The following is an 18,132-nucleotide window of genomic DNA, read 5'->3' on the forward strand; positions in this document are numbered from 1 at the left end:
ACAACAGTTATTTATACATCTTGACGACTTAACGCTGTTTTAATTATAACATAGTCATATAGAATAGTTATTATGTATAATACCTAAAAACATTTTTTTTTATTCACTTAATTTTTATAATTTTAAAATATCATATGATCTACAAAAGTACACAAATTATAATTTATACCAAAAGATGCTTAGAAATTAGAATAGGTATCCATTGAAAGAAAACTATTTTTGTTTATTTCCAAGAAAACAATAACAATAGCTATTGGTTATAGGTTATTATCAAGTTTTGAAGACTATATATATTATAAACAATTTTTAATACTTACTCTTCCTTCCTAAAAATATAAAAGATAACTTTATTAATTCCATCAAGTAATGTTCTAATTTACAAAAAAATAATTTATAAAACAGATATAGGCAATTAAATTGCTTTAATTTCAATATAATTTTTATGTTTTATTTGATACTATAATAGGTATATGATGTAGTAGAAAACTTTACTCAGATCTCTAATCCTAACTTTTATTCTTAACTGTCATATTATATTTATTATTGATTGCCATTACAAATATATTTTCTTAAGACATATTTTATATGATAGTATACCTAAAAGAAATAATTTGTCACTTTATATTAAGTATAATAAAAAATGTTTTCAAGATACTGTAAATTGAAAAACCATTCACTCAAAGGACAATACTATTAAATGGATAGCAACCCAAAACTCCAAAAAATAAATTGTTAATGTTCAACCATGTAGGTTGGTATAGTATTATGCATAAAAAAATAATTATCTTAAAAACTAAAATATGGACTTCGTGAACAATAACCTAATATCTTAAATAAATAATTTTATTGTCAATTATTATTCAATTTTTTGTTTATAACATTAAGGTATGTATTAATAAACCCCATAGGCCATACTTTCATTTAAAGTACCTACCTACATGTGGCCTATGGGTAGGTACATAGACTTCTCCATAAACTATCTAAAACACATTATATTAACATCATACAAACCAATTTATACAGTCCAATTTTATTCTCAAAAATATATTATATGCTACAAAAGTACAAGGGCACAATACAGATTAAAATTAAAATAAGACTTGTTAAAAATGAATTAGAATGTAAAACATTATAAGTTGAACAACTATATTTTGTAGAAAATTTAAATTTAAAATAATAAATCTACAAATTATTTGTAATTTTAAATGTTTTGAGTACAATTAGATTCATAATCATATAATTTTAAATGTGTGTTTGAATGTGAAATAAGTGCATTAGGGACATGACACCAAGTACAATTATTTGGGTATGTTGTCAATTTAAGTTACCACAAAGAGTTGTGATGAAATTTAAGATCTCGTTTTACTGAGTATCCATCCTTGTCAGTTTTAAATGCACCTTTACTTTCAGGATGTGGATTCACTTCCTTGAATTGATTATCAACACTAAATTAACAAAAAAAATTCATTTAAAAAACTATGGATTCAAAATAATAAATAATTTAAATACTAACAAGTCAGTGTCATGGTTGTACTTGAACTTCACAAATGCTGCATCGCCTTCACCTTGTACTATCTATAAATAATAATAATTTTTAATTTTCATATATAATAATAGTCTATATAAATTGTTATCAACATTTACCTCGCCCATTGAATCATGATGTTTATGAGCTCCATGCCGTCCAAACATTGGTTGACTCTTATATGCTTCAGCTCTAAGAAAATAATACATTGGTATTTAAATTATTTTTAAGTTATTTAATTTAATTATTTAAATTATATTTATACCTATTTCCAGTATGGTCATGGTTATTTTTTTCTTCTGCTATAAATTAAAATGTTTCTTAATAGTGAAAAAAAAAATTAAAACTAAAATATTAAAATTTCTTACATGCGGTATGAAAAAACTCTTCGTATATAACAAAATTGTTTCCTTGGTTTACCATTTTAGATAATTGAAAATGCTTCCACATAAACTGCGATAATTTGTTTGTTGGCTTGTCAATAGCTAAATGTTTGGCCTTTAAACCAACATCCTAAAAATGTTGAATTGTAAATTTTAATAACCAATAAAAAATTTCAGATTTGTGTAAAAATTTAAAATAATAATTATAAAAAAATATGTTTTACCTGTAGCATGCATTCCATCAAACGTATGCCATAACCTTTACGCTGTCTGCATTCATGTATATAAAAATCTAACAAACAGTAGACCCGGGCTTCTGACCGGGAAGCTAGTTTGTCGTAAAGAAACAATTTTTTCCATCCCATCTTCAAAAATCCAACAACAGCAAAATGCCTAGTTAACAAAATAGAAATTATATATTATACAGTAATTATTGCTAGAAACCATAAATTATTTAATCAAAAACAAAAATAATGTATTATGTATATCCTACTCTGGTGTATTGTGTTCAGTCATCATATAAATAACATGATCAGAATTGACAAGTCTGTTGGCACTGGTGATTGGCAACCTTAACTCTTGTGATACAGCTGATGCTTTACCCATTTCATCAATGATCAATTTCATTATGTTTTTTAAACTGTAAAAATAAGAGCATACATAATATGAACAAATATAAAACAACAATAATAATAATGTCTAAATATCTACTGTGATTTAGTTATATTTTTATGATTCTAATCGGAATATCAATAATAATATATTAAAACCTCTACTAAAGATGGAAAAAACTTTTTTTTAAATATCATAGTACATATCCTAAATAAAAATGTCAAATGGTTTTTATATTCAGAGCAATGAATGTATTGATTTTATGATGATTTTTTTTTTTATCTATCATATCTAACCTTTGGTGGTTTTTGATTAAAAATTGGATCTAGTTGACAATTTAGAGGATCATAAATTAGCTAATCGTAGATACTTGAAATTTTCACAAAGTATTTATAATTTATAACATTCTTTATACGTAGTATAATTTTCAAAACATTTTGACTCTTTTTGAGTTATTTATAGACAGCTAAAATTTTCGATTTAATTTTTTCAGTTTTTTTTTTAATAATTATTAATAAAAATTAAAAAAAGATTAGGTTAGGATGATTAGGTTCCCTATAAGTTTTTATTAACAAAAATTAAAATTAAAAGTTGAGCGTAAATACACTAAAACTCTGTAAGTGTTCGACTATAAAATTTTTAACATAATTCCGTCAAAATCGCAAAAGTTGGTAAAATATTTTGTAGTTGAAAATATATTAAACTCAATATTCATATCTAAGATTTGAAAATGTAATACAAGTTACTTTTTAAGAATTTCAACCTTTATTAAAAAAAAATTTCTACCGGAGTCAAAATCATTTTTTATAAACGTTTTGAAGTTCACATTTTTACAGCAGTGCATTTCACCTATAAAATAACTATTTCTCCTTAAAATACGTATTATTATTATTCGTATTATTATTTTGATGTAGTTCAAAAACGAATAAACTTAGATATTTGAAATATAAACCAAATTTTTATTTTTCATTTTATATACTTCATTATGTATGATTTATAATCTTCAAAATAGTTTGGCTCTTTTTAAATTATTTATAAACGATTGAAATTTTCGATTTTTTTAAAATTTTATTCGAAATTTTCTCTGTCAAAAATTTAATACAAGATCCTATACATAATTTATTGTTCTTTTACCTGTATAATAGTATTAAAAATATGGACAATTTTTTTTATATGTAGGTATTTGAAATTATCAAAAATTTTCAAACTATATTTAGTATTTTCTAGTTAAAAATTCATAAAAATAATATCTTTTAATATCCAAGATTTGAAAATGTAATATAAGAGTTATAAGACATACAAGATTTTTTATAAGAAATTTATACTTATCAAAAACAACACTTTAAAAATATTTACACGCAATTATTTTTATGCATAAAAATTTGAATTTTTACGCTATTGTATATTTAAAAAATTAATATTTATATTAATAATTTTGTAATTCAAAAACATTACTCTGCAGACTTAAAAACTTATACGTGTAAAAGAATTTTACTATATGCAAACATTTTCAAAATAGGTTAATTAGTTTTAAGATATAAATTAAATCAACTAAAAATTACTTTAATATAAATAATATGAAAAAATATCACGAAATGTACTTAGTAGTTAGTGTTATAGGCTAACAGAATCATTTTTTCGTATACAATGATGTACGATGCACCCATCATTTAATTCAAATTTCACTTCAACTACTCGACACCTACTGTGTATAACAGAGCGATACCCATTTACCTATATTTTATGATATGTTTTTATGTAGATACTCACTCATCGTTTTCTTCGTGTCCTTCAACCGTTAGCTTGTTGTTAATTTTCAGAACCTCATTGGTGGCCACGTTTCCAATATTAAAATTAAATTCCATCTTCGTCTCGTCAATTGTGAGCCTAACGGATAGACGTGAATACAATAAATAAAAAAAAAATGGAGTAATTGTTTATAACCCAAAAATGGTACACAATATTCTTCTCAGCGATCGTCGTCTTTGATTATTCGATATTTAGGAATGATGATGTTTTCGAGAGAGCAAAATTCACAATGAGTGAAAAGTGAAAATCTGAAACGATAGGTAAATGTATTTTTCAATGGCGGACATTGGCCGTTGTGACTTGTGGGGCCCGAGCAGACAGGCTGTTGACGGGACCGACAAGAAAATATCAGGTAACCTCCACTCCGAATTGAGTTCCGAAGACCAGAATATCAATAAGTACCAACTACACACATACGCCACACAACACTTCCCAACACTTTGGGCGTTTTCGTAAAGATGAAATTGGAATATTGGATAAAATGTGGTAACATTTTTTCCATGGAAATGGGTTTCCGTTTTCCGCGTACCCGTGTCTCGGACGGCTGCAAGCTGAAACCCTGCAGGTGTAGAGATGCAAGGTACAGATGTGTATAATAAATATTAATAATAACAATAAGACTGTTTTGAATTGTACAAGACTTATTGAAAATATTATTATTATAATCTTTGTGCTTTGAAAATTGGAGCTTTCCCGACATAGCTGCGGGTTACTTATAATTACATAAATACGTCACGCTATTATAGCGTTCGACATTTCGACGATGATGTCCTTGAGCCGTACGGCGTGCAGTGATCAGTGGAAATTTCAAATTATATTACTATGGTTAATTGTTTTGAAAATAAAGTATCACATACATATTTTAGTCTAAAATCGTACACAAATTTGATTCTACAAAGTAAAAACTGCAGAAAGCAGATGGCACTATGGTAGTCACCGGTCTGCACTTAATCGGTCGGTGGGGTAGGTCGGAAACGCGTTCAAGGTCAGTGCGCGTCGTCGTCACCCTCTACGCTCGGCTCTCGTCGTAAATAACAAAACAAGTGATGACAACAAACTACAAAGTACAAACCGAGAATAGCAGACGTCGTCAGGAAATTGAAAACCTCGAAACAACAACAAATTAGACTCGTCGTTCGTGAGTCATCAGTCATCATACGCCCACGGCTTACTAAAACGTCTACGACAATACGTTGTAAGATTAAAGTAATAATACGTCTTGTTGGGATTTTGGAAATTTTGCCAAAAACACTACAGGAAACATTGCAATATGGACTTCAACGGGCAAACTGACGAGTGAGTTGTTTATTATACTATATTTCCTTATTTACTATAACATGATTATTATGTGACAGTTGCCCCGTTGTCCGGTGGCCATTTTCTTGTTGAAGCTCTTTTCGAATTTATTTAATTATTATATCTATCCAGTATGCGTTTTATAAAAAACGTAAAATAATGAGTAAAAGATTTTTAAACCTAATTGATATTAAATAGCCTTTGATTAAAATTACCTATGTTGAAATTCTAGACATATATTTTTCTTTTGTTATGTTACCAGTAGAAAACAAAATATTATTCTTACAGTTAAATTTCAATAATATATTATGTTTTCTATTATTGTATAGGTATATTATTAATCACATTGAGTCATTTTTTTACCGGTTCAATTAACTAATTTGTTTTTTTTTTTTAATGATTCCTATTGATATTCAAGGATTTATTGCTTGAACTGGATGTATTGTTTGCATTTTTTTAATAAGCAAGGTACATTTTGAACAAGTTATAAATATTTTTTTATTGTTATTTAAAATTTATACAGGTTATCGCCAAACAAAAATGAGGGAAATCACGGTCGGCATGATGCTCACAAACATCATGACACAATGGGTGAAGTGAGTAGTTAAATAATTTATATTTTAAATATTTATGAAAATAATACATATTTTTTCTATTAGATTGTACAAGGCCAAGAGTTTCCGAACAATGTGAAGAATAGTTTTGTTGATTCGTTAGTAACTATTACCACCTACGTTTCTATAAATTAGTTTAAATTATTTTTAAAAATTTTTATTTTTTTATGAAGGGTTGATAATCATGTGAAAGAAGTAAATCCACATTCTGAAAGCTTGGGCACACATCAAATTGGCAAGGATGGAAACTGTGTAGAACGAGACCTTTTACCTCACAGCACCACTTAATATATTTTAACAACATACCTATATTATTCATATTCCACATTAATATTTCATGAGCAAATTGTATACTTTTTTTTTCTTAAAGATATTTACAATCTATTGAAAATATTTAGATGCACTTTTTAATATTTTACTTAAAAAAATTTATTGGTACACCATAATGCATATTTATCTCATTAAACTCATTTTTAACTATTAAAAGTTATTTATTATTTCATTTTAACCTTACCTTAAAATTTTATAGTAGCCTAACTATAAATTAAAACTAAAATATAGAAGACTAAAACCAGTGCTTGAACTAAACTTTAATCCAGTGGCGCAACCAGGGGGTGGGGGTTCCCCGGGTCCGGACCCCCCCCCCTTGAACCGCGTCGCATCTTTCTGAAATATAAAATAAATTACTTGAGAAATACCACATCAGAAAGAAGACTCAATGGGTTAGCTGCTCTCAATGTCCACTACGAAGTCGATGTAACACTTGAGGAAGTAATAAATCATTTAAGCAGTACAAAACATCGCTTAGATTTAATTTTATAAACTCTACAACATTGTACATACTTACCTTTATTTTTTACATTTAACTATCATTCAATTTTACATTATAATTAAATATTTACATTAAACAAACAATGAAATAATAATTAAATTTGCATGTTAATTTAAAATAATTATATTTTTAGACCCCCCCCCCCTTTAAAAAAATCCTGGTTGCGCCACTGCTTTAATCAACATTTTTAAAATGTTTGTTGTTGATTTCATTTAAGAATCTGCAGTAAATCTACAATAAAAATAATATTCCTTTGTGGAAATCAACAATAATATTTCTCTAAAACAGGTTTCTGTTGGCATTTCTATCAAGACAATAAGTATGTGGTTTGTTAAGCAATATCACAGATTATCACAGAACTAGTGCTTGTAGAAAAAAAATAGTAGATTAGCAATTTTGTCTTATTTTATATTTATATTATTTTAGGATCAAATAATAATTAATAATATTATTGAAACAAATTTAAACTATGTACTACCTATATAGTACATAGGTATAGGTATAGTACCTACAAACTACGACCTACCTAATAGTCAGTAATAGATACATCATAAATGTACTCCCAATGAAATTAATTAACTAAACGGATACAATTACAAATGAATAATTTTTTTTTATTTTACACAATAATATATACAATCTGTACAATTTTGCACAATTAGCATATTTGATAAGGGTTACAATAATACACGAGTACGTGAGTAAGAAGCCACCCACTAGTGGACAAATGAATAATAATATAACAATCTATGTGATCAGTAAATTAGAAAATAGTTTAAAATAAAAGTACATACATGAAAATGTAGTCAGTTCAGTTGTGCTATACATACACTAAGGCACAATCAAATTGGTAGGTACTATGAAGCATCCTATATATTAGTTGATTCAGATTGTAAATTTGTAACTATATACTGTAAAATGGCGTGGGATATATAACAGTACTGGATTTATTCATAGGCGTGCGCAGATCTAAATTTCGGGGGGGGGGGGGGGGGGGGTGCCTACAATTTTTTCGGGCCCTCTTAACAAACATGTACATATTTTAATAAATTTTAATGCACGAATAAACATTACTTACATTATATCACATATCAAATCAATCAATGGTATTACTAGTACCAACTACCAAGTAATATAATATTTCATTAGATATAGTTGGATCTAAAATCTATTTTTAAGATAATTGCAATATTTATTTATTATTTTTACTTTTGTAGTCAATGACATCTAGCTGTTATAATCATCATAATTTTTAAATTTTATCACGCAAATTTAAAATATTTTATGTTGTATTAATTTTTTTATCCCGAAACATAATTTTTTTTTTACGACATATTTTAGAAAAATTACCATTTTTATTCTAGTAACATTAGTCAAATTACGGACTCATATAATATATGCTATAGGACTTAAATTTTAGGGCCCCAATTACATGTCGGGGGGTGCCCAGGCACACCCGGAACCCCCCGTGCGCACGTCTATGGATTTATTATTATATGGATTAGGTTATGTTCAAACTCTTGTAGCTTAGAAAAAGTTTAAAAAATATATATAATGGAGGATGGTGTGCAATAAAACAATTTTTTTGTTCAACAGACCCAACCTTGAGTTGTTAGCTTTGATGTTAGAGTGAATTTATCTATAATCAAACTAAGCTTAAATACTTTATTTTGTACCAACAGTAAATTAATTGATCTATTTTAAATTTTTATTTAATACCTACTCATTTGTACTATACTGATGCTTTCATCAGGTTAAGTAAGTTAGTCATTAATCAGCAAATTCACAATTATATTTAAATTAATGTATCATCTATTAATATTTAAAAAACATAATTGTAGTTTAATATTTCACTATATCCTATACTTTTTAAAATTGCATTAGAATCAGTGGTTAGAGGACTGTCTGACATTAATGTAGGGATTAGAGTATTTGACTACAAAATAAAAAGATTAATTTAATGCATATGTGAACGATATAGTGTTAATTAGCAAAATAAAGAAGGAGGTTAAGACTATAGCACAATTAGTCGTAGAGAGAAGCAAATTCATGGGGCTAATAATCAACAAATAAAATAAAATATATGATATTGTCGTGCAAAAACTATAATCATTTATGTTTAGCATTAGCAGTGAACGTAATTCCTTTTAAAAGAGTAATTACATTAAAATACCTTAAGTGGAACTAAGTATAGATAGAGATAATCATAGAGAAATCCAACAAAGAATAAATATAGCTAACTGATGCTTCTTAGCCTCTAAAAACAAGGTAATGATACGCTTATTTTCTTTATATGCAAGTGAAATATGGACAACAAGTATTATTTAAAAGGAGTCCTTCAACAGGATATTTGACAAAAAAAAAAAATCATGTAACGAACCCGTGGAAATAACGGACCAATTTGGAGCTTGAACTTTCTAGTAACACTGAAGCGCAAGCGTACTAGCTGGACAGGACATATATGGAGAACACAAGATCAGGCAATCCAAGAGGCGAAAAAATGGATCCCAGGTGAAAAGAGGTAACTAGGATAGCCATGACGGAAATGGGCAGACAGAATTAGGAGTGACAGCTAGGAGTTATCAACGGCGGAGAACTTGCTAATGACAGAGAATCATGGAGGGAAGTAAGGGTCTAAATGGCCTATGTACTATGTTAATCCAAATAAAGATAAAAAAGTAATATTAAATCAATAATTTTTTTAAGATTTACAAATCTTTATCTTACATTTGACAGACGACCTATAAATCATTTTATCTAAAAGAGTATTTTGTAGATTTTAGAACATTGTTAATTTGTTGTAAAAATGTGTGAATGTTACATAATAAATTAAGTGTATGTATTCAGTTATTTTTTACTTCAGAAAAATAATAATAATAAAAAGATTAAAGAAGATAACTCAAAGAATTGATATAAAGCTTTCTTTATTTAGTTTTTGTTGTTTAGGCTTGTTGAGATATAACAGGAAGAGTTAGAAAATAATAAACTATAAACTATAAATTATAATATATTTTTATTACTGAAAGTTTAAAATAAATTCTCAAGACTGCAGTGTATAAAAAAAATACTATATGTTAAAATATGAAAATCAGTAAGAATATTAGTCTTAATGATAAATATTATATTTTAAAGCAAAAAAAAAAAAAATTAATAAATAAAAAAAAGTGCACCCAAAATGTAAACCTTATATTGTGCATTTAATTTTTTTTCTAGAATATATCTGGAATAATAAGTTTAAAGCATTGATAGATTATTTAAGTTATTATGTAGAGCTGTGATGATATTTAAGGTCTCGTTCCACACAGTTTCCATACTTGTCAATTTGATAAGTACCCAAGCTTTCAGAATGTGGGTTTACTTCTTTCACGTGATTATCAACCCTAAAAAACAATTAAAAATTAAAAAAAAATCTAAATTAATTTATAGAAATTTAATAGTTACTAACAAATCAACATGATTGTTTTTCACATTATCAGGAAGTCCTTGTCCTTGAGCTTGTACAATCTAATAGAAACATTACAGTTTATTTTCACAAATATCTTAAATTTATAAATTGTTAAACTAAACTTACTTCTCCCATTGTATCATGATGTTTGTGAGCATCATGCCGTCCGTGTAGTGTCTCATCTTTGTTTGGTGATGTTCTATAAAAATTAAAAATAATACATTAAAAAAAAAAATATAACTTATGAGATAGGTATTTGTATTCAGTTGAAAAATACATTTTAAATGATAATAAATTATAGAAAAAAGAACAAATTAGTATATTAATGAACTAGGAAGGTAAAATATGGTAATAAATAGGTATTAGTCGTATACTGTTATAATGTTATATGGTTAAATAATAGGAAAAAATCAATATTTTATGTCATAAACCAATAACACTACTATACTACACTAAGTATTTATACTTACACTACTTGTATTGAAAAAAGTCATTATTTCTTAGCCAAATATTTCAATGTGAATTTTTAACATATAGATATATTATATATAGAAAAATTAGCTGCAATTTATCTATGTAGGTATATTTAAAAATTAATTAGAAAGGTATAACACATTTTGATATTAAATTAATTTCATACAATAAAAGTATCTATGCTCTACACATATATAACATACCGATATGTTCCAATTTTGGAAAATTACGTGGGTTTGTCTTTTTTTCGCATCACCATGAAAAGTCGGAGGTAATATCTGTCCCATGTACCGTTTCAAATAAATAACAATAGGTACCTAACTACACCTGTAAAAACGTTTTTGTAACATCTAACTAGACTAACAAATAATCGAAAATCGTCCAGAAAAAATGGCCACCGATGACAGATCTTCAACACTAGTAAGTGTTATATAATTATAATAATAATTTAAAAAGCCATGTTACATAATAAAAAAAACAACTTACTTGTCGTTCTGCCCGCCGGTATTCATGTTTCGATTATTGTTGAATATTTTGGTAAATACTTGTCTTGACAAGAAGTAAAAACTTCAATTTTATCTCACACGAATTACAATTTACAAACGGCAAAGACTTGCTATTAGGTACTATATGACAAATATTCAAGACTAGTGAGTAGCGACTGCAGACTATTAGAAAAGTGGGAACAGTATATTTGACTCACTGGAGCGTCTGGATCAGGTTGCAGTGTAGCCGTAAAGCCGTAAAGGACTATATACCTATAAAGTGCCAAGCTGTAGCTTGAATTATGATGGTCAACAAGGGATGGGCGTCTATGACCTTGACGCGTTTTTCCTAACGATGCTTGGGTTTGATAGTTGGTAACTCGTAGTCATCATTGCTTGTTTACGATGAGCACCGAGGGCTGCCGACCTCGGATGCGTTCGATATTTTGATCCACAGCGTTCCGGCGGTTGATGAGGACGAGGAACCGACTGATCACAGGTTGTCGAAGAGACCGACAAGAAAATAAACGGTGGGCAATCGGGTCACTCTGAAGTCTCTAATAGTATTCTACATATTCTGTCGAGAATAATTTTTTTCAATCAACCAACCGTACGAATTCATATTAAACAGGAAATACCTTTCGTTAAGTTTTCACACCGTTGGAGTGAAATGGGTACGATAATTTTATACCTTGCAAGTCGAGATGATTGTATTTGAAAAACTATTTCGATTAAATATTATAACTTGTTCATTCTAGTGAATCGAGTTTATTGATTTATTTAGTCTAACTCGGTTTCAGAGATAGCGGTACGCAGTCATTGTGCCTGGTTGGATTAAATGAGAGAAAATCATTATTTTAAAGATTATAAAGTACAAATTGTATACCGTCTTCACTCTGCAGTGCTCGACTTGGCAAAATTAAAGTAGAGGGACTGTTTAATTTTTTAAAAAGAGCGTACTCATTATTTATTTAAAGTTATTGAGTTGTGGGGGTTATGCCCCCAAGCCCTACAATACCCCTCTTTAAATCATTTAAGAAATATTTATAAATAATCAATTAGAAAAAAAAAGTTATATAAGACATAGGTAATTATACTGTACGTCTGTACCAGTTATATGTATTATATTTAGAAATAATAATAAAACATACTTTGTACAAACTACAAGTATAATATTATAATGAAATATGAATGAATAAATGTTTTGTTTTTCACTTTTAAAAAGCCCCTATCAGGCATCGTGTCGCATTCATTTTTTTTCGTCCCAATTTCTTAAAGTTTTTAACTATCATATAAATACATTTTTCCTCTTAAAGGACAAATCTACGTATTTAAAGTTATGACAAGCGGAGTAACCCCGTACCACTCCACTCCACAAATCTAAACTTTAAATACTTATAAGTTATAATTCAAACTATTCGCCGTAATTCGATTTTTTTGTATCAAAATACTCAAAAAATTATTCTGTTTTGGAATATGAAATTAAAACTATGTTTTCATTCAAAAAGGTAAAAAACTTAAAAAAATAAAAGGATAAAAAATATTTAAAAATATAATTTTTTAATAAAAACATTGTTTTTTTAACAACTTGAAACTATATAAAAAAATGTTTTCAAAACCATGAATACTTTTTGAAATAATGAGTGGTTCATGATAAAAGAATCACTCTGTATATATATATTATATATATGCATAGAACATTCGAAAACACTAAACACTAGTGTAAGAATAACCAAGTAACTTTTTAACACACAGGAAGTATATTAAAGGCACATATTTGTATATTACACACATAGTTATAGTTCCCATAGGTAACTGCATTTATTTAGTACCTACTATTATATACTATAGGTATGGCAAAACAAAACTATGCAACTTACGTCTTACATAAATGAGATTTATTTTATTAAATTCAGTACATCATGTCGTTTTAAACAATAAGCATTAGAAAATGACATTCCCCCGATGATAAGATAAAACGTGCACTCACCTGATTTGAGCATTTATGACTTTTTTCTGTGGGGTTACCTGAAAGAAAATATTTTTAAAACTTGACTTCATACATTAGAAGAACTCAATAATCAAATTTGGGAGGAAATAGCTGCTTCTAATATGTGCAAAAACTTCAAAATTTGCCTTCAACTACTGAGGGTCATCTTCTGATGTCATTTTCAAAATTTAATGTATAAAGTGGTATGATGTAACAAATAAAATAAAATAAACCTCATTTCTGTAAGTTGCATAGTTTTTTTTAATAGCCTTTTAAAACTGCACAGTCTGTTTTGCCAAACCCTGTGTAATAGATTTGGTGCATTCTACAACTTAACATGTTTATTATGTTATAGTTTTATCTTTTAAGCAATATTTATAGTCTAATTGAGTACAAAAGAACATTAAAACAAGTAATCAAAAATAATTAATGTATTATTAGTCTATTAGCTACAGCTACAATGAAATGGACATATTCAAACTATTAAAATATTTTCAGATACTGGCATATAATTGAACAATAAATTCTTTCAGTTATAATAAGTAATTTGAATTCAAAGCAATAGTTTTTTACATCATGTTGAGCTGTGATGGTATTTAAGATCTCGCTCCACATAATCACCATATTTGTTGATTTGAAGTGAGCCTAAAGCTTCTTCAGTATGTGGTTTAAATTTAGTGAATTGGTCATGAACACTGAAATACACATACAAATATACATTTTAGTAAAGATTAATTTTTATAAATTTAAATAAACATACAAATTATTGACATGGTCGTGCTTCACAGAAGAAGGAGCTCCTGTATCTTGTATAATCTGTAAATAATATTTATAAATTAATTATTTTCATAAATATTTAAATTGTTAAGTTCACTTACTTCACCCATTGAATCATGATGTTTATGAGCTCCATGGCGTCCAAATGTAGGTGGACGATTATACCCTGATGTTCTGAATAGGTACATAAAAATAATTAATTTCTATTTAAAATCTACATTGAATATAATTTTACCTATTTCCAGTATTGTCATGATTTTGATCAACTAGGTATAAATTAACATTATATGATTATTTTTTATTATTATTCGATAAAGTTGATTAAAAATAGGTAATTTGTAAATATAAATATAGAACTCTTACATTCATCAAAGAATTCCTCATAAATAACAAAATTGTTTCCCTGGTTTACTAATTTGGATAGATGGAAATTTTTCCACATAAACTGCAATAAAGTAGTAGTTGGAGTATCAATAACCAATTGCTTAACATCCAATTTCATATCCTATATAATTATATAAATATAAGATTATAATTTTAATTCAATTAATATTTAAGAAAATTTGTAATTTATCAATTAATTATAATAATAATTATAATTATTTTTGATTTTTTAATAACAATAATAACACAGTTAGTGAGGATAGTGTTACCTGTAACATGTATTCAATCAATCGTTTTCCGTAACCTTGACGCTGTTTAGACTCATGGATGTAAAAATCCAACAAACAATAAACCATGGTTTCTGAACGAGTACCATTTTTGTTGTAAAGGTACAACTTTTTCCATCCCATTTTCAAAATTCCAACAACAACAAAATTACTATACAGTAAACAAATACAATGAAATCAATCTTACGGAAATAGTTAAGTTTAATTTAAATACCAAATTAGTTGTTTAATATTTAACCTAAGTGGAAAATAGTACCCTAACATCAAGCAAGGTAGTCTAGTTTTCCTTGATATCATATTTAACAAAAAATATCTTACATAGGTGTATTTTGTTCAGTCATCATGTAAATAACATTATCAGAATTGATGAGCTTGTTGGCACTGGTAATCGGCAACTCTAATTCTTGAGCCACAGCCGACATTTTACCAATCTCGTCAATTATCAATCGTAATTTGTTTTTCAAACTGTAAAAATATACAAAAATCACATGAGAGTAAAATATAGGTATAATATTAGATATAACACATTCATAACTTGTGGAGAGTTCTTGTCAAGCAATTCAGAAAATTGAAAAAATGCCTTTTCAGTCAACAAGTGTGAGCATTTGTACCACTCATATACATATATACTGTTTATATTTAATAGATTTGTAATTGAAGTCTGAGACAAGATATTGTTTTTAAGTGAATTCTTTTATTTTTATTTAATTAGAATATTTTAGCTAGATACTGATATGTATTATTAAATATTATAAATACATTAATATTAGCTATCTTAAACTGTCTTCTGAATTTCCTTTTGTTAAATAATTATTAACTAAAAAAAAATGTTTGTAGTTATTATTTAAATTTATAGTAAATATCTACAGGTTTTACTTTCTTAAAAAACATTGTAAAAGTAGGTTTAGTACTAAAGCATAAGACTATAAGAGCAAACTATGTTTAGAAGAATTCATTTGACTAATATTTTTAATAGGTATTATTAGTATTAGAAAGAATTATTATTTTACTATTAGGTACCAAATTTAAAGTTAAGAATATTATTCAGAACTCCATGTTGGATTTTTATAATATTTTTATTTTAAAGCAAGTTATAAACATTTTAAATATTATAATAGGTTAATTTACTTTAATATTAAAAATAGAGGGTAAAATTTTCCATGCTAAGAGTTAGTAAGATCATTGATTATAAATACCACATACTAGTCAACAGTTAAGACAGAATTTATTGCGGGTACGGTTTGGCCGTTCTATAATAATAAATAATAATTTTTAAATCTGAGACATAAGAGTATCTATTTTACGACCGGTTATTACTTAGAGTTGGCTATTGGTAAATTTGTTTTGTATTCCACAAAACATTCTGGAATATTATACTCACTCGTAATTTTTCTCGTATCCCTCAGCCGTCATCGTATTGTCGATCTTCAGCACCTGTCCGACGTGGTTGTGACTATCAAATTTAAACTGCATGGCTACCCGTTTGTTTTCAACGAGATATCTGGAAAATTATTTGGAAAAGTCCGGTAAAGCCACAATAACAATGACAACAAAAACAATAATATAGAAAAGCTAATGGCGCCTCGAGAACAGTTGGGAACAGTTTGTTGTGCCGGGTGTAGCGAGTTTACGATATTGACTTGACCTACGACAATATATTTTATTAATATTTATGTTGCACGGGTGGTGGCAACGGACTTTGGACCGTTGTAAACAATAAACACGGAGCACAGCGTTCCTGTGGTCGTCGTCCGAAGGGCGCAGGCTGTATATGTATAACGACCGAAAATAATAATAAACTCCCGAGCGAGACCAGATCGGAATAATAATTACCAACACTGAACACAATAACACAATATTTGCTGTAGCTGTATGTTCATATTATTGATATACCTATTTTATTATTATGTTACATGGACGGGAGTACGGGACACGGGACATTGTTACTTACTTGTTTTTGTCGTCGTTACGTCTGATCTTGTAGCGCGTGCAGATTGTTCTGCGGATGTTGGAGATAATGTTTTTGTTGCCATTATCACTCGACTCACTCGCGACTCACCCACGACGCGATATCAGTCGCCGAAGCCTTTTGAGTTTTGGTATGACGACAGCCGTATGTAGCAGGTGGCATTCCGTGTGTTTAAGATTTTAAGAATATAATATACAAGTATACTCTGGTAGACGAATTCCCGAAAAATACTATCGTATAATATCATTGGTAGTACACTCGTAAGGAAAATGAATGTAATTTTTTGATATTTCTAGTTTGATTTAATAGTGGCGGTGGCTTACTGCTAGCTGAATATTAGTGTACCTAACTACCTAAGTACCTTGTACCTTTAAGTACAATTATATAGTTTAAAAACTGCTAACTACTAAATTAATATAAGAACCAGTAAGTAACCACTAACGAAATAAATAGGTACTCGTACTTTAAAGCTCTGCAAAATCCAGATTATTGCGATTTAGCAGTATAGCATTAGGTATATTATAGCAAATTCATAAGACGAATTTATTTCGAATATGAAAATTATAATATCAAATATGATTAGATTATTCGATATGTTATGAATACATGAAAATGGTGTATATTCGTAGGCGGAAATTCGATTGAATTTTAGTGGGGGCTATATTTGGCAATATTGTTGCAAAATAGATACCTATTAAATAATTTGAAAAATGTTAAATAATATTTTTTTATTTTTTTTTTTTTGGGGGGGGGGGGGCTTGTATTATTATTACAAATCATAAAATGAATTGACTTTTTATTTTGCATTTTTAAATTTGTATGCACGTACAATCGTCGGGAAAAGTCATAACTAGAAAACATTCAAAAATATTTTTTTAAATAAATTTAGGTCGTAGTTTGTTGACTTGTTGTATCTGACTCGTACGTCTGTTTACGATAGTTTCTTTGTTGTTTAAGAATTAACCTTTTTATTGACAATATCCGATATCGACAATATTGTATAATTGTGGTAATACCTAATGACAACTAGATTCTAAATTGTACTTTGTACGATGAAAAGAAAACGTTCGTTAATCACAGTTAACTAATCGCGTATAGGGACGCGTTATTAACTCAGTATAAAGTGCCAGTTTTTTTTTATAAATTATAAATCATAATCAATTTGTTTTTTTTACGATTTTTAATATGTACCTACTTAATTTTAAATTTATATTTTAATAATTATAATATACTTTATGCGTTTCAAAAAC

The 18,132-nt window shown here is 27.9% G+C and overlaps 3 protein-coding genes across 3 annotated transcripts; 1 reads left to right on the top strand and 2 right to left on the bottom strand.

The window, feature by feature from the left end:
- Window positions 1–1,060: 1,060 nt before the first annotated feature.
- On the bottom strand, window positions 1,061–12,015 carry LOC132928741 (alpha-tubulin N-acetyltransferase 1-like). The gene is made up of 12 exons (XM_060993605.1): window positions 11,477–12,015; window positions 10,643–10,715; window positions 10,517–10,575; window positions 10,337–10,451; window positions 4,291–4,454; window positions 2,402–2,548; window positions 2,133–2,301; window positions 1,894–2,038; window positions 1,791–1,827; window positions 1,645–1,717; window positions 1,514–1,575; window positions 1,061–1,445 (listed from the first exon to the last, which is right to left on the bottom strand). The coding sequence occupies exons 1-12, from the start codon at window positions 11,500–11,502 to the stop codon at window positions 1,325–1,327; spliced, it is 1,191 nt and encodes a 396-aa protein (XP_060849588.1). The 5' UTR covers window positions 11,503–12,015; the 3' UTR covers window positions 1,061–1,324.
- On the top strand, window positions 4,978–6,725 carry LOC132930628 (uncharacterized). Its single transcript, XM_060996601.1, has 4 exons — window positions 4,978–5,625; window positions 6,149–6,221; window positions 6,285–6,337; window positions 6,413–6,725. Exons 1-4 carry the CDS (start codon window positions 5,600–5,602, stop codon window positions 6,525–6,527), a joined length of 267 nt encoding a protein of 88 aa, XP_060852584.1. The 5' UTR covers window positions 4,978–5,599; the 3' UTR covers window positions 6,528–6,725.
- A 1,863-nt stretch (window positions 12,016–13,878) lies between the features above and the next one.
- On the bottom strand, window positions 13,879–16,948 carry LOC132930626 (alpha-tubulin N-acetyltransferase 1-like). The gene is made up of 9 exons (XM_060996599.1): window positions 16,865–16,948; window positions 16,295–16,414; window positions 15,232–15,378; window positions 14,896–15,064; window positions 14,606–14,747; window positions 14,478–14,508; window positions 14,344–14,416; window positions 14,226–14,281; window positions 13,879–14,160 (listed from the first exon to the last, which is right to left on the bottom strand). The coding sequence occupies exons 2-9, from the start codon at window positions 16,384–16,386 to the stop codon at window positions 14,040–14,042; spliced, it is 831 nt and encodes a 276-aa protein (XP_060852582.1). The 5' UTR covers window positions 16,387–16,414; window positions 16,865–16,948; the 3' UTR covers window positions 13,879–14,039.
- Between the last annotated feature and the right edge of the window lie 1,184 nt (window positions 16,949–18,132).

This window comes from Rhopalosiphum padi, chromosome 4 (assembly GCF_020882245.1).
Source record: "Rhopalosiphum padi isolate XX-2018 chromosome 4, ASM2088224v1, whole genome shotgun sequence".
Taxonomy (NCBI): Eukaryota; Metazoa; Arthropoda; class Insecta; order Hemiptera; family Aphididae; genus Rhopalosiphum; species Rhopalosiphum padi.

Coding starts and splice junctions, on each gene's coding strand:
- LOC132928741 (XM_060993605.1), bottom strand. CDS start 11,502: ATGAATACCGGCGGGCAGAACGACAA. Junction 10,576..10,642: donor ATCATGATACAATGGGAGAA/GTAAGTTTAGTT, acceptor TGTTTCTATTAG/ATTGTACAAGCTCAAGGACA. Junction 2,039..2,132: donor TGATGGAATGCATGCTACAG/GTAAAACATATT, acceptor CAACATTTTTAG/GATGTTGGTTTAAAGGCCAA.
- LOC132930626 (XM_060996599.1), bottom strand. CDS start 16,386: ATGCAGTTTAAATTTGATAGTCACAACCACGTCGGACAGGTGCTGAAG. Junction 15,065..15,231: donor ACTGAACAAAATACACCTAT/GTAAGATATTTT, acceptor TTTACTGTATAG/TAATTTTGTTGTTGTTGGAA. Junction 14,748..14,895: donor TGATTGAATACATGTTACAG/GTAACACTATCC, acceptor ATAATTATATAG/GATATGAAATTGGATGTTAA.
- LOC132930628 (XM_060996601.1), top strand. CDS start 5,600: ATGGACTTCAACGGGCAAACTGACGA. Junction 5,626..6,148: donor TTCAACGGGCAAACTGACGA/GTGAGTTGTTTA, acceptor AAATTTATACAG/GTTATCGCCAAACAAAAATG. Junction 6,338..6,412: donor AAGAATAGTTTTGTTGATTC/GTTAGTAACTAT, acceptor TTTTTTATGAAG/GGTTGATAATCATGTGAAAG.